At 38.0% G+C, this 23,709-nt stretch overlaps 2 protein-coding genes across 3 annotated transcripts in view; one reads left to right on the forward strand and one right to left on the reverse strand.

The window, feature by feature from the left end:
• LOC134823167 (small ribosomal subunit protein eS7-like) overlaps positions 1 to 5,902 on the reverse strand; it is a 98,010-nt gene extending 92,108 nt beyond the window's left edge. Inside the window, exon 1 of the mRNA XM_063834518.1 lies at positions 5,897 to 5,902. The gene's annotated coding sequence lies outside the window, so the exon portion shown is untranslated. The remainder of the gene's footprint in view (positions 1 to 5,896) is intronic.
• LOC134823159 (bifunctional glutamate/proline--tRNA ligase-like) overlaps positions 572 to 23,709 on the forward strand; it is a 36,967-nt gene continuing 13,829 nt past the window's right edge. Inside the window, exons 1-18 of one of the 2 annotated variants that reach the window (XM_063834507.1) lie at positions 572 to 675; positions 827 to 1,019; positions 1,199 to 1,311; positions 1,561 to 1,669; positions 1,859 to 2,014; positions 2,190 to 2,324; positions 2,509 to 2,678; positions 3,027 to 3,111; positions 3,414 to 3,585; positions 3,790 to 3,975; positions 19,337 to 19,428; positions 19,612 to 19,735; positions 19,914 to 20,014; positions 20,153 to 20,289; positions 20,481 to 20,622; positions 20,736 to 20,892; positions 21,443 to 21,503; positions 21,986 to 23,465. In XM_063834507.1, coding sequence (XP_063690577.1) covers positions 601 to 675; positions 827 to 1,019; positions 1,199 to 1,311; positions 1,561 to 1,669; positions 1,859 to 2,014; positions 2,190 to 2,324; positions 2,509 to 2,678; positions 3,027 to 3,111; positions 3,414 to 3,585; positions 3,790 to 3,975; positions 19,337 to 19,428; positions 19,612 to 19,735; positions 19,914 to 20,014; positions 20,153 to 20,289; positions 20,481 to 20,622; positions 20,736 to 20,892; positions 21,443 to 21,503; positions 21,986 to 23,465 — 3,688 coding nt within the window. In that variant the 5' untranslated portion in view covers positions 572 to 600. Of the gene's footprint in view, positions 676 to 826; positions 1,020 to 1,198; positions 1,312 to 1,560; positions 1,670 to 1,858; positions 2,015 to 2,189; positions 2,325 to 2,508; positions 2,679 to 3,026; positions 3,112 to 3,161; positions 3,173 to 3,413; positions 3,586 to 3,789; positions 3,976 to 19,336; positions 19,429 to 19,611; positions 19,736 to 19,913; positions 20,015 to 20,152; positions 20,290 to 20,480; positions 20,623 to 20,735; positions 20,893 to 21,442; positions 21,504 to 21,985; positions 23,466 to 23,709 lie in introns of those variants that run through there. The other variant, XM_063834508.1, reaches the window with a different exon arrangement.

Here is a 23,709-nt window from a genome sequence, read left to right on the forward strand (position 1 = left end):
AGATGTTGATCAGCAAGTTTTTATTCAGAGTTTTGGCGGTCCAGTAAAATTGTACCTCAGTGAGGAAGTTTGCTCAAAATGCATGCTGAGTATTCAGTCGTCTGCTAAAGCTCAGGTTACAGATGAAATTCAGGAGATGGTCAATAAGAACACTCAAGCATCAGCAATAGTGACGGTAGTAGCTTATGATGCTCCTATTTTTGTAGCCAAAGCAAAATCTTGGGGTGAATCGATGTGGGACAAGCTTAATGATATGGACAAATAAAGCAACTAAGTTAATTAAGTGACCCCTTTTGTTAGATTTCCTCTCAACGCGTGTAATATTGTAAAATCAAAGCATTATTTATTGAAGATAAACCGTTTAGAATCGTACCGTAATCAAAATTTTTATAAATTATGTCACATTTGATTTTTTATAATTTAACTGGACTTACTGTACATAAAACCCCTCCAGACATAAAAAAGAACTCTTTTTGCCTCTCATATGAATTTTAGCCTTAAAATTATTTCAAACTGGGAAAATCCATCTCTTTGTATGATATTTGGTTTTACAGTAAATTAATTAAAATATCCTCAGCACTAGTTCCATACTATGTGTGCATGCTAATAGGTCGGTTTCTAAAGTCAAGGTTTTCCAAAAGTTTTTACTCTACACATCGCTTTCTTACAACCGAAGTAAGTGATAGTATCTCAGTCTGTCAAATCAAACTTCAATCCTAATTTAGCTTATTAAGAAAAATTTTATTCTCATCATGTTACAATTACTGTAATATGAAAACTGAAAATTGATGGTATCTTAACGCAATGTCTGACATCATTTTTCCAGATTGCAACAATGAAGCACACTCTGTCAATCGACAAGGCCAAGCCATCTCTCTACCTGAGGATGGTTGCTGAGAACCTTAAGGAGACTGTTGCTTTTAAATGGGACACAGTCACAGCTCTGCAGGTTCAAAGTTTGACCCTTCATAGCCCTGAAGCTATTTCAAGACACCTTGCGAGAGCTAACCCTGATGCTGGTGTGTGGGATTGAGTATACGTTTTTTATTGTTCTATTACCGAATACTGGAAATCAGTTTAATTCTACAGTAAAGCCTGCAAATAATATTATCGTTGACTTTAGGAAGAAGATCAAAAAAAGCTTTTATTTTTGAATTTTACTATAAGCATTCAAAAAACTGATAATCTATATTTGTAGGTTTGTACGGAAGTACCTTATTGCAGCAAGCTGAAGTTGATCACTGGATTTGGTATGGACTGAACAAGTTTGGACATGGTGACTTCAACACAAGCATTCGTTACTGTGACGAGGTTTGTTATTATTAAACTTATCTGTGGTTATGGTTCTTTAGGATCTAATGATCTTGAATGAATTTTTATACCACACATAAAATGTTCTTAACATGTACTTCTGATGGAGAATATAAGGGATAATAATTTGAATACATACAATCAAATTTGAAGAAACTTACCTCGTTAATTGACCATTTTATTGATTTTCAAACAACAAATATATACAGATCTAAGTCATGTACCCTTCTCATGATTAATTCCCTGTAGGTTCTAGCTCAGAACAGCTTCATGGTTGGAAGCACTCTTAGTTTGGCTGATCTCAGTGTCTATTCTGGACTCATGTCAAATCACTCCTTCAGTGTCGTCCTGTCCAAGGGTAAGTTGAAACACCAGGTAATATTTGGTCGGTTACTAGCGTAGAAGCTAGATCATGTACCTTTCAAAGACGGAGTGAGCGCACTGCACTTTCTCTACTATACTAAGAACATCTGTAGTTTATATTATAATGCAGTTATCTGTAGTTGCGATAATATTGAGTCGGAATGCAGTTAACATTCCTGTTCAGGTCTATGTGGCAAGAACCTTACTCGATGGTGTGACCACATCTCCAAGATACCAGTGGTTGAAGTCAGTGTTGCTGACATGCCCAAGATAACCAGAGGCAAGCCCGCAGGAAAGAAAGTTGAGGGAAAAAAGGCCAAGGGTGGCAAAGAGGAAGGAGGTTTAGTTTCTGCTACTTTTCGGTTTTATATTTCCCATTATCTTTATGACTTAATAAATCGAACTTTTCACACTTTGATGAAAGTTTTAAAGAGTAAAATGTGAAATACACCTTATACAAAATATCTAAAACCATTTATGTTGGTTTGCCGCTAAACAGGACAAATATTCACCAGGAAAGTTTGTGGATCTACCTGGTGCTACGATGGGAAATGTTGTCGTAAGGTTCCCCCCAGAGGCGTCAGGGTATCTTCACATTGGACACGCTAAAGCTGCTCTTCTCAACCAGTTCTATCAACAGTCCTTCAAGGGTATGTTCAGTTATTTATCATTAATTAAGGGTGTATTCAATTAGTTATTATTAATTTGGATTCTATATTCTACTTCCAACCTTCACGGCATCCTGCAAAACTGTGTGCTGTCATAATATCATAATTTATTCATGGCATGTATCATGTATGGGGTATATGTGAGAATATATTGTTATTTGTCCAGGCAAACTTGTGATGAGGTTTGACGACACAAACCCAGCCAAAGAAAATACCGAGTTTGAGAAGATCATTCTGGAAGATGTTAAACTTCTGAACATTCAGCCAGATATCTTCAGCTTCACTTCCAACCACTTCCCAATCATGCTGAAGTATGCCGAGGAGATGATCAACAAGGTAGCACTAATTACTAATTATACTATACTAATTACACTATTAGGGATTGTTACTATTGTAAGTTACAGTAATTGTACTTCGCGTGGGAGTTATAATTCGGTGATGTTAGTGTCTATAACTTACCAAATATCGTGATAAGTTATAGAAGTCAAAGATTGAATTTTCACAAACTACATATTATTCTGTCCGATTCTAACTTCTCCCTTTTAGCTTAATACTCTGCATACTGCTTAACATAACGTTCTGAGATTGTGTTGCGGATTATTTTGCTAATATTACCCCATTTTGCTAATATTACCCCATTTTGCTAATATTACCCCATTTTGCTAATATTACCCCATTTTGCAGGGTTTGGCATACGTGGACGATACTGATCCTTTACAGATGAAGGAGGAGAGGGAGAAGAGATTCGAGTCAGCTAACAGAACTAACAGTACGTTTTAAGGAGTATCTAGCCGGGGGGGGGGGGGGGGGGGGGGCTAACAGAACTAACAGTACGTTTTGAGGAGTATCTAGCCAAGGAAACTTTCATAATTTAAAGTTTTTAAACTATTTAAAACATTACAAATCTATTACATTTATTGAGGAAGCGAGCGATATAACATATCCAATATATATTAATGTTGCCATGAGATTGCCATGTGACATTATCAATGTTTGTTCCTATCTGCTGACTTACCTTAGCTTCTGAACGATAAGTTGTTTCAAATCGTCTCATTAAACACTGGTGTACAGGTGTAGCAGTGAACATGGAGAAATGGAAGCAGATGGTAGCTGGAACTGACTACGGTAAGAAGTGTTGTCTGCGAGCCAAGATGGACATGCAGTCTGACAACGGCTGTCTGAGAGATCCGGCCATGTACCGGTGTAAGGACGAACCTCATCCTCGTCACGGTAACAAGTACAAGTGAGTCAGCTAACCGTGTGTGACGTCATCAGAATTAGTGTGACGTCATGAACTTTGTTGACTTGATAAAATGATAAACGTGATGATCACTACTATAAGTCTTATATAACGTCTTGAATCGTCTAGTTTAAGAAATGTTTAAGAATTAACCCAGGGCCGGGTATGTACTTATAATCCATCATTTTATCTACCACAACTTGTCAGAGTGTACCCAACGTACGACTTTGCTTGTCCTATCGTGGACAGTGTAGAGGGAGTGACACACGCGCTGCGTACCACCGAGTACAACGACCGGGACCCACAATACTACTGGTTTATTGACCAGCTGGGACTGAGGAGACCGTTTGTGTACGCGTACGCCAGACTCAACCTCACTCACACTGTACTGAGGTGAGTTTTTTAATACCTCAAACCAGTGATGTTAGAAAATTGCCTTAAAATTTGCCTTAAAAAGCCACTACATGGTTAATAAACAATGCCAGGGTGTACAAGGAGTCTTGTGACGTACAATTGTTGTGTTATGGTAGGGACTCTTAGTACTTTAGTCTCGAAGAATTAGAACTGCTCCAGTGACCAGCAACCAGTAACCAGTAACCAGTAACCAGTAACTAGTAACCAGTAACCAGTAACCAGTAACCAGAATCCAGTAACCATTAGACATTAACCAGTAATCAGTAACCAGTAACCAGTAACCAATAACCAGTAACCAGTAACCAGTATCCAATGATATGATTCACATGATTTGTCTGTTTACTTTTAATTAAATTTAGTTATAGTCGAGTCGTATCTATTATATTTTAGTTTCACAACTTTCTAGCTAATCGTTAAACAAAGATTTTGAGATATTACAAATTTTCATGAAAAACAATCATTAAACATCCGCACACTGCACAATTAGCATTTTAAAATGCTATTGCTAATTGAAACTCCTTCAAAACAACAAACCGTTATCATGCTAAATGCTATTTTCTGAATAAATGTTAAATCTTAGACGAAAAAAAAAGGAATGTTAATTTTCAATTAAAATTTTGATAAAACTTAATTTAGAAAAACATCGCCCCAGGTGATACTTAAAAATCCAGCACAGTTAAATACGATATTATTACTAATATTATTACTAATATTATTACTAATATTATTACTAATATTACTACAGTAATCCCCTCACAATTTCTCCTCTGTTTTCGAAGTTCGTTTCTTGAGTACAACTCCGGGTATCCTTGCTCCTTTGGTCCCCTTCTTCCCCTTCTTCCCCCTCTTTTCTACTTGGTCCATTTCTAGTTCCACTTCATCTGCCTCAACTTCTCTTTTCTCTAACGAGGCTGCCTCTATAGTAATGGCAAACATCACAATAACGGCTACCAGTGTGAACATGACTGCTTTCTGGGAAGGTGTGTTATTTAGTTGGGTAGTGAGTAGAATGATGTTCTAGATCGGGAGCAGAAGATTGCAGCAGTTTACAATGTTAAGTTAGGTATTCTTTAAATGTTGAATGTCACGCTTTAAACCAATCTTATTAAATTTAATCTAATCGGGTTTAGTTTAACTAATTTTTGAAACAACACAACATTAGATTTACAAACGCTACCATTAAAACATTCTTGATGTACACAAGAATGCGCTTCCTGCCTCAGATTTATATACGAGGGGATACATATTCACAATTCACATACGGTAGATACTTTGTAGAGATCAAACTTAATAAGCAAACTGACTTTATTTATTATCCATTTATCTAATAAGCAAACACCTAACAAAACAATGGGAGCTCCTTACGAGGATGAATCATCCCGCAAACTTCAAAACTTGTTGAATATGGATTTATAATCACACATTGAGGTCTACGCTACTTTAAGTCCCTAGCTAAACGGTACGTGATGTGTCACGTGATGTGTCACGTGATGTGTCACGTGATGTGTCACGTGCAGTGTCACGTGATGGTGTATTCGTTCTAGCTAGACGGTACGAGACGCATCACCAGGGTCAAACATTGTTGAATATTATGATCACATAAAGTACATTGCATTTAAGGATTAGGGTCAGTTATATATATAACTGAGTATATATATAACTAAGTATATATACTTATTTCAAAAGTTACGATTGTTATTTATCAAATTCTCAATAAAAAGTCACTAAAACTGATTATCTCTTGTTTATCTACTGTATCGTATTCTTGTGTAAATTTTTATTGATCCCGTTTGATGCGACAAGGAAAAATGCTCTTATCAGGAAAGGAATTACTCAACGTTTCAATGTTACAACATCGTATTAATGATCTCAAATTATTTGTTATACTATAAATATATAGTAGTGTTGAAAGTATTAAAACGTTTCAGAAATCTACAGGTAAAAAGTGACCCATTTAAAAAGTTGAATAGTTCTGGCACTACCTATTATATCTATTACCCTGCACCCGCCGGTATGTGGTCCTATTATTTATTGCTTTAAAAGTTAGAACGATAATGTAACAGCTAGGTCGACAAGGGATGGGCCGCAGGGCCGTGAAATGAAAAAGAAGCTTGGGCGCACCAAATCCCTGCTAATTTTGCGTTTAAATGAAATAACATAGAAAATGCTTGAATTTGATCGGCTGTTGTGGGTTGCCCTAAATTGATCTGATTAGGTTCCAGACTTTCAGCAGTGCGTACTATTGAGTGCAGGCTCCAAGTACAAGTAGATTGAGTAACACTAAATAGGTGGTGCTTATTTAGTGCAGGCTCCAAGTACAAGTGGATTAAGAAACACTAAATAGGTGGTGCTTATTGAGTGTAGGCTCCAAGTACAAGTGGATTGAGTAACACTAAATAGGTGGTACTATTGAGTGCAGGCTCCAAGTACAAGTGGGTTGAGTAACACTAAATAGGTAGTGCTTATTGAGTGCAGGCTCCAAGTACAAGTGGATTGAGTAACACTAAATAGGTGGTGCTTATTGAGTGCAGGCTCCAAGTACAAGTGGATTGAGTAACACTAAATAGGTGGTGCTTATTGAGTGCAGGCTCCAAGTACAAGTGGATTGAGTAACACTAAATATGTGGTGCTTATTGAGTGCAGGCTCCAAGTACAAGTAGATTGAGTAACACTAAATAGGTGGTGCTTATTGAGTGCAGGCTCCAAGTACAAGTAGATTGAGTAACACTAAATAGGTAGTGCTTATTGAGTGCAGGCTCCAAGTACAAGTGGATTGAGTAACACTAAATAGGTGGTGCTTATTGAGTGCAGGCTCCAAGTACAAGTGGATTGAGTAACACTAAATAGGTAGTGCTTATTGAGTGCAGGCTCCAAGTACAAGTGGATTGAGTAACACTAAATAGGTGGTGCTTATTGAGTGCAGGCTCCAAGTACAAGTGGATTGAGTAACACTAAATAGGTGGTGCTTATTGAGTGCAGGCTCCAAGTACAAGTGGATTGAGTAACACTAAATAGGTAGTGCTTATTGAGTGCAGGCTCCAAGTACAAGTGGATTGAGTAACACTAAATAGGTAGTGCTTATTGAGTGCAGGCTCCAAGTACAAGTGGATTGAGTAACACTAAATAGGTGGTGCTTATTGAGTGCAGGCTCCAAGTACAAGTGGATTGAGTAACACTAAATAGGTGGTGCTTATTGAGTGCAGGCTCCAAGTACAAGTGGAGAAAGTAACACTAAATAGGTGGTGCTTATTGAGTGCAGGCTCCAAGTACAAGTGGATTGAGTAACACTAAATAGGTAGTGCTTATTGAGTGCAGGCTCCAAGTACAAGTAGATTGAGTAACACTAAATAGGTGGTGCTTATTGAGTGCAGGCTCCAAGTACAAGTGGATTGAGTGACACTAAATAGGTGGTGCTTATTGAGTGCAGGCTCCAAGTACAAGTGGATTGAGTAACACTAAATAGGTAGTGCTTATTGAGTGCAGGCTCCAAGTACAAGTGGATTGAGTGACACTAAATAGGTGGTGCTTATTGAGTGCAGGCTCCAAGTACAAGTGGATTGAGTAACACTAAATAGGTAGTGCTTATTGAGTGCAGGCTCCAAGTACAAGTGGATTGAGTAACACTAAATAGGTGGTGCTTATTGAGTGCAGGCTCCAAGTACAAGTGGATTGAGTAACACTAAATAGGTAGTGCTTATTGAGTGCAGGCTCCAAGTACAAGTGGATTGAGTAACACTAAATAGGTGGTGCTTATTGAGTGCAGGCTCCAAGTACAAGTGGATTGAGTAACACTAAATAGGTGGTGCTTATTGAGTGCAGGCTCCAAGTACAAGTGGATTGAGTAACACTAAATAGGTGGTGCTTATTGAGTGCAGGCTCCAAGTACAAGTAGATTGAGTAACACTAAATAGGTGGTGCTTATTGAGTGCAGGCTCCAAGTACAAGCGGATTGAGTAACACTAAATAGGTGGTGCTTATTGAGTGCAGGCTCCAAGTACAAGTGGATTGAGTAACACTAAATAGGTAGTGCTTATTGAGTGCAGGCTCCAAGTACAAGTGGATTGAGTAACACTAAATAGGTGGTGCTTATTGAGTGCAGGCTCCAAGTACAAGTGGATTGAGTAACACTAAATAGGTGGTGCTTATTGAGTGCAGGCTCCAAGTACAAGTGGATTGAGTAACACTAAATAGGTAGTGCTTATTGAGTGCAGGCTCCAAGTACAAGTGGATTGAGTAACACTAAATAGGTGGTGCTTATTGAGTGCAGGCTCCAAGTACAAGTAGATTGAGTAACACTAAATAGGTAGTGCTTATTGAGTGCAGGCTCCAAGTACAAGTGGATTGAGTAACACTAAATAGGTGGTGCTTATTGAGTGCAGGCTCCAAGTACAAGCGGATTGAGTAACACTAAATAGGAGGTGCTTATTGAGTGCAGGCTCCAAGTACAAGTGGATTGAGTAACACTAAATAGGTAGTGCTTATTGAGTGCAGGCTCCAAGTACAAGTGGATTGAGTAACACTAAATAAGTGGTGCTTATTGAGTGCAGGCTCCAAGTACAAGTAGATTGAGTAACACTAAATAGGTGGTGCTTATTGAGTGCAGGCTCCAAGTACAAGTGGATTGAGTAACACTAAATAGGTGGTGCTTATTGAGTGCAGGCTCCAAGTACAAGTGGATTGAGTAACACTAAATAGGTGGTGCTTATTGAGTGCAGGCTCCAAGTACAAGTGGATTGAGTAACACTAAATAGGTAGTGCTTATTGAGTGCAGGCTCCAAGTACAAGTGGATTGAGTAACACTAAATAGGTGGTGCTTATTGAGTGCAGGCTCCAAGTACAAGTAGATTGAGTAACACTTAATAGGTAGTGCTTATTGAGTGCAGGCTCCAAGTACAAGTAGATTGAGTAACACTAAATAGGTGGTGCTTATTGAGTGCAGGTTCCAAGTACAAGTGGATTGAGTAACACTAAATAGGTAGTGCTTATTGAGTGCAGGCTCCAAGTACAAGTGGATTGAGTAACACTAAATATGTAGTGCTTATTGAGTGCAGGCTCCAAGTACAAGTGGATTGAGTAACACTAAATAGGTAGTGCTTATTGAGTGCAGGCTCCAAGTACAAGTGGATTGAGTAACACTAAATAGGTGGTGCTTATTGAGTGCAGGCTCCAAGTACAAGTGGATTGAGTAACACTAAATAGGTGGTGCTTATTGAGTGCAGGCTCCAAGTACAAGTAGATTGAGTAACACTAAATAGGTGGTGCTTATTGAGTGCAGGCTCCAAGTACAAGTAGATTGAGTAACACTACATAGGTGGTGCTTATTGAGTGCAGGCTCCAAGTACAAGTGGATTGAGTAACACTAAATAGGTGGTGCTTATTGAGTGCAGGCTCCAAGTACAAGTGGATTGAGTAACACTAAATAGGTGGTGCTTATTGAGTGCAGGCTCCAAGTACAAGTGGATTGAGTAACACTAAATAGGTAGTGCTTATTGATTGCAGGCTCCAAGTACAAGTGGATTGAGTAACACTATAGGTGGTGCTTATTTCCAGACACAACAGCAACTGGTTCTACAAATATCATCCTCGCCTTATATTTGAGGTCAGAAGTAGAAGCAGACTAATTAGAACCCTAAAGTAGACATGACAAAACACTTCCCTAGACCCCGCCCACTGCTACAAAATACGGGACAAAGAACCAAAGGGGTTCCACTTACGATTCGCAAGAATTAAAGTTCAATTAGAACTAGAAACATTGTTGGAAAATTACTTGTGATGTGTGCATAAGAATGTGCATTGTCGGTTGCCAGTTGCCTGTGCCCCAAATCTTATCTCCATATTGCACCCCAAACCCCTCCTCTTAAATTGCTACAAAATAAGGAACCACTGTTTCCGCTTATGACGCACAATCTAATTAAATGTCGTTTAGAACTTGAAACAGTATAGGAAAATAACTTGTGAAATGTACATAATTATAATAATTGCGTTGCTTGTTGGCGGAGTTCCAGATACTGCTACAGTTATAATAAGCATATTGTAAGTTCTACAATAGGTGCATTATAACTCGGTGCATGGTAAAGCAGTCGAGCAGCGATTATTTAGGCCAAGCGAAACAGGAAATAGGAAACAGGAAAATAGATTGATATCGTGTGTGATTATATCTAGTGTGGTATGTGTGGTATGTGGTATGTGTGGTATGTGGTCATGTGATCAATATTTATATAGCGTACTCTACAATCTAGATTTATAAAACGGAGTACGAGTTACCTGGGGTACCAAGATAGCTTTTCATTTGTCCACTTAGTCTAACATTGTGCTAACTAACAATTGAGTCTGACGTCAGTTAGACACCAAGTTGTAGTGGTCAATTGTCTCAATCAGCTCCCAATAAGATTACATAATGTGCACATAATATTAGTTATACAGCGTGAGATAAGTGGAAAGCTAAATAAACTTGGAAAGCTAAGTTGATAGATAATCTAAATTATAAAATGTTTCTAGGGTACGTGTACCATCTGACAATCAATAACAACACTGATTTTACCTACTGCGCGATTTCATAATCCATTATATGTCTAGTGGTTAATTTTATGTCTAGACTCTATTGGTCAAGTTTATGTCTAGTGGTCAAGTTTTATATGTCTAGTGGTCAACTTTATGTCTAGTGGTCAAATTTATGTCTATAGTGGTCAAGTTTTAGGGAATTTTTAGGCTAACAAGGTTACGTCAGCAGGCGAGTGGGTTAAGAAATGCTTGTGAAAGTGGATTCCTAGAAACCACTTTTCTCTACGGTTCATGCTGGAAACTTCTTTTGTTCACGTTTCATGCTACCCTGATTATTATGAGCCGAAAATATTGTATCGGTTTTTCGAAGTCCGTACCTACATTCGGAAGACTGTGGATGTGATTGGTTCCATATACTTAAAAAGAATGTGATATTTGGCCCTCAGATTTAAATGAAAATGCGCGATTTGTCGGGACGATCTGAGAGAAATCGCGACTTTTCGGGTAATTCAAATATTCGTTGACATCAAAATAGGCAAATTTGTTGAGAAATCGTGTATATAACACAGCATTATAAAATCAATGATCTAGAATTTGCCAAATTATACTAACGAAGAAAAGGTTAGTTCTCAAAATAAAATATAAAATAATAAATGCGCAAAAACTATGAATTTTATACTGCAATTGGTTGTACTAATGACCTTCATTTCTTTGTTATTTTCACAATGCCAACCTAATTAGTAATGAAACATCGACAACTATTTGTTTGAATAACTGAGTGGAGACTCTAACTTTGTCCCAAAACATCAATTATATGATCGACCCACTCAAAAGAGCGAAAATAGATTATTACTAATTAGTAATTACCTAATATTTCAAATAGTTGAACTCTTAATACTTTAAGTTATCAAATTACAAGATTTAACCCTCCGAAGTACCTAAAATTTTAATTAACGTTTTTAACCATATCCTTCAAAAATTGGTTAGACGAATTAATAATTTCCTTATTGTTTACTGTAGACTTTCATGCTGCATGACTTATAAAAAGTCTTTGAGATCATTATTTGTGAGCTCATTATTTCGGCTAAGAATGCTAGGTCATTATCTAAGGTAAGGACTGGCGGGAGCCACGAGTCAACAAATTTTATCTAACTAAAATGTTCGCAATAGATAATCGTGAGTCGAAAAAACAGAAATATTAGTTAGTAGTAGTAGTATGTAGTATCAGAAGCCATCGTGGTGTAGGTGTTTTCCTGCACCTTTACCTCGACATATCGACCAAAACATAGGCATGCAACCTGCAATCCGAATGTGATCGCAGGCCGCAACCTTACGAAAAAAAGCAGAAATATGACCTTCGTGTTTATTTGGTCTAAAATAAAATATAAATGTTAAAGAATTTCAAGTTGAGACACAGTGTCTATTTTTGATGAGTTGCCAAGTACTTTCGCAACTAAGACTCATGAGAGAGTTGATACAACGACTGATGGTATGATATTCGTTAGTGTAGCTGAGTCTATTCAGAAACGATCAGAAATTTGAATGAAAGAAACATCAAATCATGAGACTCAATAACACTACACGAATCCACCAGTTAGTGTAGCGTAAAGTTGATTGAATAAGCCTCATAGAATAATGTGTTAAGCTTGGGAGACAGAAGGATGAAAACAATACTTGAATATTAAGTAAGTGGAGCCTATTAAGTATTACTATTGCATTGGATACGTATTGGGTAATCATCTGTATTCTCATGTTAATCTTAGCATAGTATACCTTTTTCTTCTCATTTTTCCGTATCGCTTTATTTTAAACACATTTTAAATTCTCTATCAGGGAGAATTAAGTCATTATGCAGCACCACGTTTGGTTATTATAATTTCCGTTTTTTCCGATTTCTACCCGGTTTATTTTCTCTTGGCCTACCACTTAGAGACACTTTCGGTACTCATCGTTAATTACCCCTTATTAATTTCGCTCTATCTTGGTATTTCAACACTAAGTTTCGCTTGAATGACTTAAATGTACATCTTTGTTGGGTATATTTTAATTTCGAAGCGTGTAATAAATGTTAGAATTTATTTATTTATTTATTTATCTATCTTCCACACGTGACAACAAAACGTGATGTTCGCATCTTCTATAATTGTTTTTATGCTTTTATGAACTTCGTTATTATGCACTTTTTACACCATATTACTTCACACCACGATTCATACTTTACACCTACGTCGTTTTTAATGCAGAGGAATAAATGTTACGAAGGGCATTTATCTCTATATAATTTTACGGTCCATCCCAGCTTTAATCATGGCCGAGTGACACCAAGCTCAGTAAGTAAATATGCAAAAATTAAGTGGAAATTTCATTTGTCAAAAAAATTAGAGCCATTTACTTTCCACACACTATTTTCAACTCACCCTGTATATCGATTCATGACGATACTGGAAACTTCTGGGGTTTACAAGTTATCGTTATATTGTATCATTAAGTATTTAATTATATAAGCATGAAGACCTTATAGTCTTCCGTAAGGGCTGCAATCACCTAGGTTTTTTCTTTTATGTCGAGGCGGAAAAGGTGCAGGAGACCACCTACTCAACGATGGCATCCGATATAATATTAATAAAATACAAATAACTATCGGATACGTATTATGTGCCCTATGTGATGGGCGCTCAGCGGATCAGAATTAAATTTACTATAATGCGGTCGGTTTCAACTGAGCGAGTTTATACTTATGCACAATTTTAACTTTTGCACTTTTTATACTTTTTCAAATTCAACTGCGATAGTGAAGTCCCGGCCGTAGGCACGGGTTACACTAGTCGAATATAAAGTGGGTGCCACAAAATGAAAAGCTCTAACAGACGTCAAATAGGACTGTAATTGTTAAACGAGGCACGATGCCACAATAACAATGTAACAAAACTGTAACTCAGTATCTTTAGGTTACATTGTTCGGATAACTTTGGATGTTCGGTTCACATATTTTTGAGAACCGAGTACTTTTTCAATGTGGTTCAAATCAGTTAACGTAGTCAATTCTACTGAATCTCTTTTAGGAGCAGTTCGCGCTTGATTAAACCGGACATTAAATCGGACATTATATCGGCCCATGTTTCTGTGATGCGTTATTTACAAAACTTAGGTATGTAAGATAATTCTTTTATCCCAGACCTAGTGTTAGTTGTAGTATTACTAGTGTTATTTCCTGACTACCTTATTGATTACCCAGCTGATTTGTCAGAGTGCCCTAATAGTTATCAGGTCGTGCTCGGATAAAACCTATTGTTTCATTAAAAGGTTATATATAATTTAATTTTTTTTAATTTTTTTTTTTTATTAAATACTTTTCAAATTTTACAGAGTACAGCAATAGATGAATATAAAATAGAATCGTTCAAAATATCGCCCCCATCTGTAAAATATGATGGGCACCCAAACACGGTAAACACATAGTGAACTATGTCCGCAGTAACTTGGACCCATTACATCGAATTAATCTAAATCCAAAAATTTATGAAAAACTATTTAATAACAAACAAATCCATGGTGAATAACTGTGGATATAGAGTCAAAATTGGTATTTCAATACGTCAAATTCCAGATACATTAGATACAGGTCTGAAATGGTCAATAATGTGTGAGAAGGTGTGCGGGTGAAGTGTGATATGATGTTGAAAGTATAGGAAGGTAGATAAATTATAAAAAAAAAAAAAAAAAAAAAAAAAAAAAAAAAAAAAAAAAAAAACAATTAATAAAAAAAATTAATAAAACAAAAATAATAATAATATGGGGAGCAAAGAGACTAGGCTAGACTGTTGTTTCACTATCCAATAAACATTTCCATAGATGCTTAGTGACCTCAGCTTTGAAAAGACTAGTAGACACAATCTGTCTTACCTGTAAAGGGAGTCCATTCCACAGTATATGGGTTCTGTAGAAAAATGATTTTGCCAGTGGGCTATTTGAGGTACATGTGGTGTGTGAATTCTGACTTAACTTAGGTAAAATTGATGACACAATAGACAGACTGTCGAGGTGGCAACGTCTTAGTCGAGAAGTGCCCTGATATAAAGAGAGATAGTGAGGCAGCGAAACAGGAATTAAATTGTTAAGAACTTTGTGGAAAAAAATAAGATCATTCAAGTCAAACTTTTGAGACAAAGGGAGAATGTCGACAAGCTTGCACTTTTTGACATATTGCTCAGGTGGATAACTGCGGCCCTCTTCAGACAGAATCCATTTAATAGCTCTCTTTTGGAGACTTTCTAATTTATCACTAAGTGATTTATTACAAGGGCGCCAGATTATGGAACAATTTTCGAATTGGCTACGAACCAGGGAGAGGTAAAGCGCCCGGCGACGTTTCTGATCAATGACAGTATGGCCATCTCTTCTGACCATACCAAGTTGTTGGCAGGCCTTAGTATAAATTCTGTCGCACTGACTATTCCAACTTAGCTTAGGAGTAACATCGACTCCAAGATCTTTTTCTAACTCTACATACACAAGAGGAGAGCCATCAAGATTATATGCGAATGGAGGAGATAAAGATGGTTTTCCTGAAACAATAAGCACTTTACATTTTGCTGGATGGAATCGCATTTTGTTTCTTAGTGCCCAGTCAGAGAGATAGTCTATATCCATTTGTAAATTAGTATTATCAGAAGATGAATGTATTTTACGCCAGATTTTTGTATCATCGGCATACAAAACAATATCAGTATTATCCGAAAGGCCAAGAGGAATATCATTGATAAACAATACAAAAAGTAAGGGACCAAGAATAGAGCCCTGGGGGACACCAGAATTAACTGAGAGGGTAGATGACATCTCATTACCAATAACCACTCTTTGGTAACGGCCTTGAAGGTAATTGGTAAGAAATTTGAGAAGTGTACCATCAATGTTATATAAGGTCTTTAGCTTATGAAGAAGGATATCATGATTTACAGAATCAAATGCCTTAGCAAAATCAAAATACACAACATGATTGATAATGTTTTCGTTAAGAGACAATGCCAGGCTATCACAAAAGTCAACCATATTGGTTGTGCATGACTTGTGCTCTAGAAAACCATGCTGCCTGGGATCAAGAAGGGTACTTGTCAAAGAAAGCAGTTTACGTTTAACAATGCGCTCAAAAACTTTCATGACTAAACAAGTAAGGGATATTGGTCTATAGTTTTCAACCTCACTTTTTTTACCTTTCTTAAATATTGGGACAACATTTGCAAGTTTCCATTCTTGTGGAATGTAGCCGCTGTTGTAAGATCCACGAAAAATGCATGTTAGAGGGTAAGCTAAACCTACGGAACAATTTTTGAGAATTTTACCGTGTATGCCATCTGGTCCCTGGGCTTTATTTGAATTAATATTTGAAAGAAGCTTACGAACATCCCGATGATCGAAGTCAATATCAAAATCAACATCATTGACATAGGAGATGTCAGTGTCATAAAGTGAAGGATCCGAAAACTGGTTATAAAAGAAAGAATTGAAAAGTTCAGCTTGAGCTTTGGGTTTGAACCGAAGCTGTCCAGAATAACTAACACAATTAGGAATACGGCAGGAGTTAGATTTATACTTAACATGTGACCAAAACTTCTTAGTTATAAGCGCTGGATCATCACTATTGAAAAGATTGTCTCTTATTTTGGCTGATGAAAGCCTCTTAAAATCTTTACGGCTAGTAACAAACTTTAACTCATCAGAAATAGAACCAGAAATTTTAAATTTAGCTCTGAGTCTATCTTTTTTACGGCATGAAGAAAAAAGTTCACTATCGAACCACGGGGGTTGAAACTCTGATTTAATAGTTACTTTAGGAATATGTATATCAACTAAATTCATAATGCAGTCTTTAACTAACTTCCAAGACGAATCAGGATCTAGGCATTCTAGGACTTGCCAATTAATAGAGCATAATTCACGATTAATCATGTCCCAGTTTGCTTTCTTATAATTATAGATTTTACGTTTAGGAGTTTTCTTGCGGGAAAAGGAGCTTTTAATTGAAAAAGTGACAGGAAAATGATCAGATTTGCACACGGAATGAGGATCACAGACATTCAAGTTATCGATTGTGTTATCATAATTACTGAGAAGAATGTCTAATGTATTACCACTTTTATGGGTGGGTGATGTGATCAACTGGGAGAGAGAAAGATCACTGAAAGAATCTATGAAGGATTGCTCGATAGGTACGGTACTGGATGAAGATAGCCAGTCTGTATGGGGGAGATTAAAATCACCAATAACATAGATTTTAGGGGGATTCTTTTTGGAAACTAGCTTGCGAATATAACTAACTATGACATCATGATTAGGTAACCCAAGAGTTCCTACTCTATAACAAGTACAGATTACAATACTCTCTTTGTTAGGAAAAGCAATTTTAACGGCAAGCATTTCTGCACCTAGGCTAACTAGTAACTGGTAGTCGGGTTGTAGTGGCATCGAGATCAGACCGAACAGCCAAAAGAACACCACCTCCATTTTCCCTAAACTTTTTAGGGTTATTAGGATCTTGAGGATGAGTCTTTCTCGTGCGGTCATTGCGGAAGATTTCATATTGAGAAGAAGGAAAGATTTCGTTGCTAGAAATAGATTTTTTGAGCCAAGTCTCATTTAGGGCAATTATGTCAGGCTGCTCTATGTTAGCAAAGGATTGGAGTTCGGAAATCTTATTACCATCAAGAAGGGGATGGGAGGAGCTTAGGTTACTGAAAGGAATAAGACCTTGGACATTTTGGTAGAGTACAGATAGGGAGTTGGGACCTGGATTAAGCATAGAAGGATTAACAAGAGTTATCAAAAGAAAGTTAAGAGAGAAAACCCAAAGAATGAATAAAGATACTAGACGCCTGAGGCGGCTGGAATACTTGACTCTATTCATCTTACCAGGGAGAAGAACATTTCTTATAAACCATGAGGAGATAATTACAATACTATAATACCTCCGCCACTGAGTGCTGCGCGCTATAATTCCCGACAGCTTGCTGGAGGGAATTTGCGGGCACGAAGTTGCGGAGGTATTATATTTTATAATACGTTCCGGTTCCGATTGCAGAAGGGGTGTAATCCGATACGTGCGCATCATACAATATAGTGTCTAATATATAGAACGCCAGTGTTATTTGTTTTGAAACTTGCCGCCAGCCAGTCTGAGTCTGGGCTGATAATACCCTCGCTTCTCTTGCGGGAAAAATGAGCAAATTATCAGCCCTCGGTGTCCCCGAGTTTTAGTGGATATAATTCCCGGAAGGTATTATAAAGAAAAGTTTGATGTGGGAGCAAGCAAGAAATGGTATAAGATAACGTGGGCTGTCAAGGAGTAGAGAGGAATGAATATTAGAATCTAGGTGGAATACGGTGTTCATGGACCTAGTCGTGGAGAGAAGAATTGGGAGAAGGTAAGTCATGATGAGAGAATAGAAGAGAAACATATGATTATGATAATTGTAGTTGATGTGTGGGGTGCATGGAGAATTAAATGTGTAAATTTTGTTAGGTATAAACGTGTTGATATGTATATGTGCATTTCTTGACTGTGTACGAGGCCTTTTGCATGCAAAAAGACCTATTCTAAGTCTAAACGATTCATTGTCTAACATATGGGAAAATGGGCAGTGACCGAATGTACCTGAAATAGGAGGCATAAAATTGAAAAAAAGATTAAATCAGAGATTTGTTTGAGTTTTAATTTTAGGCGCAACGTCTTAATCAAAATATTAAATGAAAGAAAAGATCAAAGATTTAAATTCCCAGAAGATTATTTACAACCCTGTCAAAACTGTGTTCGTTTACAACAAACTTAAGCCAAGTGGACAGTAAACCTACTCCTCTCATGTTGAGATGAAGCCAATCATGGTATAGAAGTTCATTACAGGATCTAAAGTCTCGAGTTAAAAAGTGTGAGAAACAGTCTAAGAACACGCAATTATTATTTAGGCATAAGTCTTTAAGTAGATTATTAAAATCTAGAACATTCTTTGCTATGTAGGAATATAAACACTTAATAGGAAGACAACATTGGATAATTATAATTGCAGCGGGAAATAACTGCTTAGTGGTGTCAATTAAGTCATTAAGATACTTCCTAAGGAACTGAACCCCATTGGTAACTTAGTAATCTAATTGGTAACTTGGTAAAGTGGTGATCAGTGAAAATTCTCGTACTATAAATTGAATAGTAAATGGCACTGTGACTACCAGCTGGCTAGGGTTGCCCCCCCCCCCCCCCCTCAATAAACTGACTTGATCTATAAAAAAGATCTTGTTTGATGAAAATGGAGGGGTTTTTAGGAGTGCCAACTTAATATTATTAGAAAATCTCACCAACCTGATTTTGTGAAAATACTTCAAATGAATAACAACTAAATGAACGAAATGACTACTGTAGCTGACCGTGTTTATTGGGGATAAGCTTACTTTTCCGTGTCTGATAATAAGCACAATAGAAACTCCTCAGCCCATTCAATAGAACAATAGATATAAAGTGGTATAATCCGAGTTAAGTATGTTATTGTTTTGTAAAACTCACCCACTCTGCAGCATAGTCTAGCCATATTCAACAAATAAATTCCATCCTAAGATGCAACATTGTTCAGCAAGTTCAACAAATAAATTCCGTCTCTCTACAACATTAGTTGATAAACCACACCTCACACCTTAACCCCAAAATAGAACAAAGATAATAATAAATCCGGACATCTGGACGCCCTGCTTTATTGACGCTGTAGATTATAAGTATTTGATATTATTTAAATATTTACGTTGTTATATAATAATATAATGTAATATAATAATATAATGTAATTTAGATTATTTTCAGTAAGAGGAAGTTAGCGTGGTTTGTTGAGCAGGGGCTGGTCAGTGGATGGGATGATCCACGGTTCCCGACTGTACGAGGCATTCTCAGACGTGGTAAGAACCTGTGTGATAATATGTAGTTTTTAAGAAATGTGCTTTAACAAATATTTTCTGAGCTCTAACAAGTCGACTATTTGAATAAATTAAAAGTAAGAATAGCAGTGGTTACCAAGCAGCAATAAAACATGCGCATCGTCCTTTTTATATGACTCCTATTAAAGATTTCCAAATATTCAGGTATGACTGTGGAGGCTCTAAAGCAGTTCATCATTCTTCAAGGCTCCGCTAGATCTGTGGTGGTAATGGGATGGGACAAAATATGGACCATCAACAAAAAAATTATTGATCCAATCGCTCCAAGGTGGGTTGCGTGGTTTTATGATTTGTTTGTTGTTAAGTTTGCAACAATGCAGTGTTCGCTGTATGATCGTTCTCATTTTTTGTTAGCGGATAGATCTTTGAATTATTCAGATTCATAAAGATTATTAAGAACCGATGATACAAGTGAGGATTGCTATTGAACCTCGTTTATTTTCCAGGTTCACTGGTCTGGGTAAAGAAACTTTAGTTCCTGTAAAGGTTCTTGGTGTCGAGAGTTCTGTTAAAAAGTGTGCCAAACACCCTAAAAACACCGATGTTGGTTAGTGGAACCCAAGTTTTCGTTTTCCCTCTTACCACTTATCTTAGAAATGTGATAAAAACTTGTTAAACGCACGATTACAAATCTCTGTTAACAACACATAATTGTATATAATTATATATAATTGTATAATTTCAGGTGAGAAGGATGTATACTACGGTAGTAAAGTGTACCTGGAAGGTGAAGATGCAGAGAATCTGAAGCCGGGAGAGAAGATCACAATGATCAATTGGGGCAATATGTTGGTGGATCACATTTCCAGATCGGATAACAAGGTATGTTACACGAGGTTGATAAGATATAATGTGACATTATTGCAGTGGTCTCCTGGCATTTGGTCAGTAGGAACAAATATTTTATACACTATCTGCAATAAATAGCATTTCACCATGTAATCTATTTGAGTATAAACCCACAATTGTTCAGACCGAGCAGAAACTAATAGTAACTGTAATTATATGATCAGGTAACAGATGTCACTCTGAAGCCCGTTCTGGATGATACTGATTTCAAGAAGACTGCTAAACTCACATGGCTCGCTGATGTTCCACAGAACATTCCCGCTGTTGCTGTACACTATGATAACATCATATCTAAAGCAGTGCTTGGTTAGTCACTGTCAATTTCTTTGTTATTAATTAACTTAGAATTCTCCTTCCTGAATAATCCTTAATATGCACAAATTTACTAAAATGATAATATTATATCCGATATTTTACAGGAAAAGAGGAAGATTTCAAATCATTTATTGGCCATCAAACTGTATTTGAGACGGAGCTCATAGGAGATTCCTGTCTTGGCAGCCTTAAGAAAGGTGATATCATCCAGCTGCAACGCAGAGGCTACTACATCTGCGACAGTCCTTACCAAGCCGCCAGGTTAGTTTACCCTCACTTTTATTCAGTTAAAGATGGATTGAGCTGTAATAGGGTACAGTTCAACACACTATGCGACGAATTTGGCATTTGAATCTACTATCACGTGTCAAAACGAATTTGGCATTTGAATCTACTATCACGTGTCAAAACAAACGAGCATTTAAGCAGTCCTTGATGGCGGCCCTATCAGCGTTCAATATCATGTACATTGTACATTGTACAGACTGGCTAACTTGATGGCGGCCCTATCAGCGTTCAATATCATGTACATTGTACATTGTACAGACTGGCTAACTTGATGGCGGCCCTATCAGCGTTCAATATCATGTACATTGTACATTGTACAGACTGGCTAACTTGATGGTGACCCTATCAGCGTTCAATATCATGTACATTGTACATTGTACAGACTGGTTAACTTGATGGCGGCCCTATCAGCGTTCAATATCATGTACATTGTACATTGTACAGACTGGCGAACCTTTTCCCGCTTTCTATTGACACACTACATTATTATTCTTCCCAAATTTAATCATCTAAAATCCCCCAGTGAGTTTACAGGACTACCCATGCCTTGCATGCTCGTCAATATACCAGATGGACGACTTCAGGTAAGATAGTCAGTTGCCATGTGATTTTATATTCGCGCGCAGCTTACTTTGCGTAACGCGCTATGACACAAAGTCAATGAAAGCACGTTTCAGCATCGATGAAGCACATTTTTATGCATCTTCGACACGTTTTCAAAGCTGCGCATAGCTAAAGATTTTAGTTACGTCAAAGTAATGGGTACGTATCATTATTTGACGTTTAACTTAGCCGGCTTATCTTTAATCGCACTTAACTTATTTTGTGTTGCCATTTTCCCAAGTTATCCTTACTTCCAAGTTCCAAGCCAGTTTGTTACAGTTTTTTAAAATCGCGCTTGAATTGAAATTAGTGCTGCTCGCCACGGACCGTGCGGCTGCAGAGTGCAGACGTGAGGCTAAGCAGCGGAATATGCTGTCTGTCCTTAGAGCGATTACATTTTTTGTCACCATCACGTGACTACCCCGTAAACTATTCAGTATGATAATTATAAATATTCTGTCAGGTTCCCCCTACTCCTGCCGCTACAGCCAAGCCCAGTACTGCTCTTTCGACATCAGTTCCCGCTGCTATACCCGCGCCTGCTAGTTCTGGTAACGCAGACAAGATCCTTGAGCAGATTGCTGAGCAAGGAAACGTTGTTCGTGATCTGAAGGCAGCAAAGGCTGGAAAAGACCAAATCAAACCCGCCGTTGATCAGCTGTTGGCATTCAAGAAGCAGTACAAAGATTTAACTGGAGTTGATGCACCTGCAGGAGGAAAACCTGCAGCCAAACCCGCACCTGCTAGTTCTGTTAACGCAGACAAGATCCTTGAGCAGATCGCTGAACAAGGAAACGTTGTTCGTGATCTGAAAGCAGCAAAGGCTGGAAAAGACCAGATCAAACCCGCCGTTGATCAGCTGTTGGCATTCAAGAAGCAGTACAAAGATTTAACTGGAGTTGATGCACCTGCAGGAGGAAAACCTGCAGCCAAACCTGCACCCGCACCTGCTAGTTCTGGTAACGCAGACAAGATCCTTGAGCAGATCGCTGAACAAGGAAACGTTGTTCGTGATCTGAAGGCAGCAAAGGCTGGGAAAGACCAAATCAAACCCGCCGTTGATCAGCTGTTGGCATTCAAGAAGCAATACAAAGATTTAACAGGAGTTGATGCACCTGCAGGAGGAAAACCTGCAGCCAAACCCGCACCTGCTAGTTCTGGTAACGCAGACAAGATCCTTGAGCAGATTGCTGAGCAAGGAAACGTTGTTCGTGATCTGAAAGCAGCAAAGGCCGGAAAAGACCAGATCAAACCCGCCGTTGATCAGTTGTTGGCATTCAAGAAGCAATACAAAGATTTAACAGGAGTTGATGCACCTGCAGGAGGAAAACCTGCAGCCAAACCCGCACCTGCTAGTTCTGGTAACGCAGACAAGATCCTTGAGCAGATTGCTGAGCAAGGAAACGTTGTTCGTGATCTGAAAGCAGCAAAGGCCGGAAAAGACCAGATCAAACCCGCCGTTGATCAGCTGTTGGCATTCAAGAAGCAATACAAAGATTTAACAGGAGTTGATGCACCTGCAGGAGGAAAACCTGCAGCCAAACCCACACCTGCTAGTTCTGGTAACGCAGACAAGATCCTTGAGCAGATTGCTGAGCAAGGAAACGTTGTTCGTGATCTGAAAGCAGCAAAGGCCGGAAAAGACCAGATCAAACCCGCCGTTGATCAGCTGTTGGCATTCAAGAAACAATACAAGGATTTGACTGGACTTGATGCACCTGCAGGAGGAAAACCTGCAGCCAAACCCGCACCTGTAGCCGCTACACCTCCACCAGCAGCTGCTACAGGGACCTCCAACTCCGACGGTGACAAGATTCTGGAAGCTATTTTCGAGCAAGGAAATGTTGTAAGGCAGCTGAAGAGTAACAAGGCTCCTAAGCCTGAAGTCACTGCTGCAGTCCAGTTGCTACTGAAACACAAGGCTGAATATAAGGCTTTGACAGGTATTTAGTTGTGGGGAAAGTCCCAAATTTTAATAAACCTATATCTATATTGCGGTGTTGTTCGGCATACCGATAAACGCTTCAGATGATTGATAAACTAATTGAGATCAAATGAAACGATCAAATGAAACGAACATCTAGTTAGGATACTGAACTTCCATTTAAACTGAGAGATTATAAAAATCTTCTTATCCCTGAGGATTGTTACTTCTCATCACTTAACAATAGACAAAACAGTTCACTC

Source organism: Bolinopsis microptera, chromosome 11 (assembly GCF_026151205.1).
Source record: "Bolinopsis microptera isolate Bmic1 chromosome 11, MBARI_Bmic_1.0, whole genome shotgun sequence".
Classification (NCBI taxonomy): Eukaryota; Metazoa; Ctenophora; class Tentaculata; order Lobata; family Bolinopsidae; genus Bolinopsis; species Bolinopsis microptera.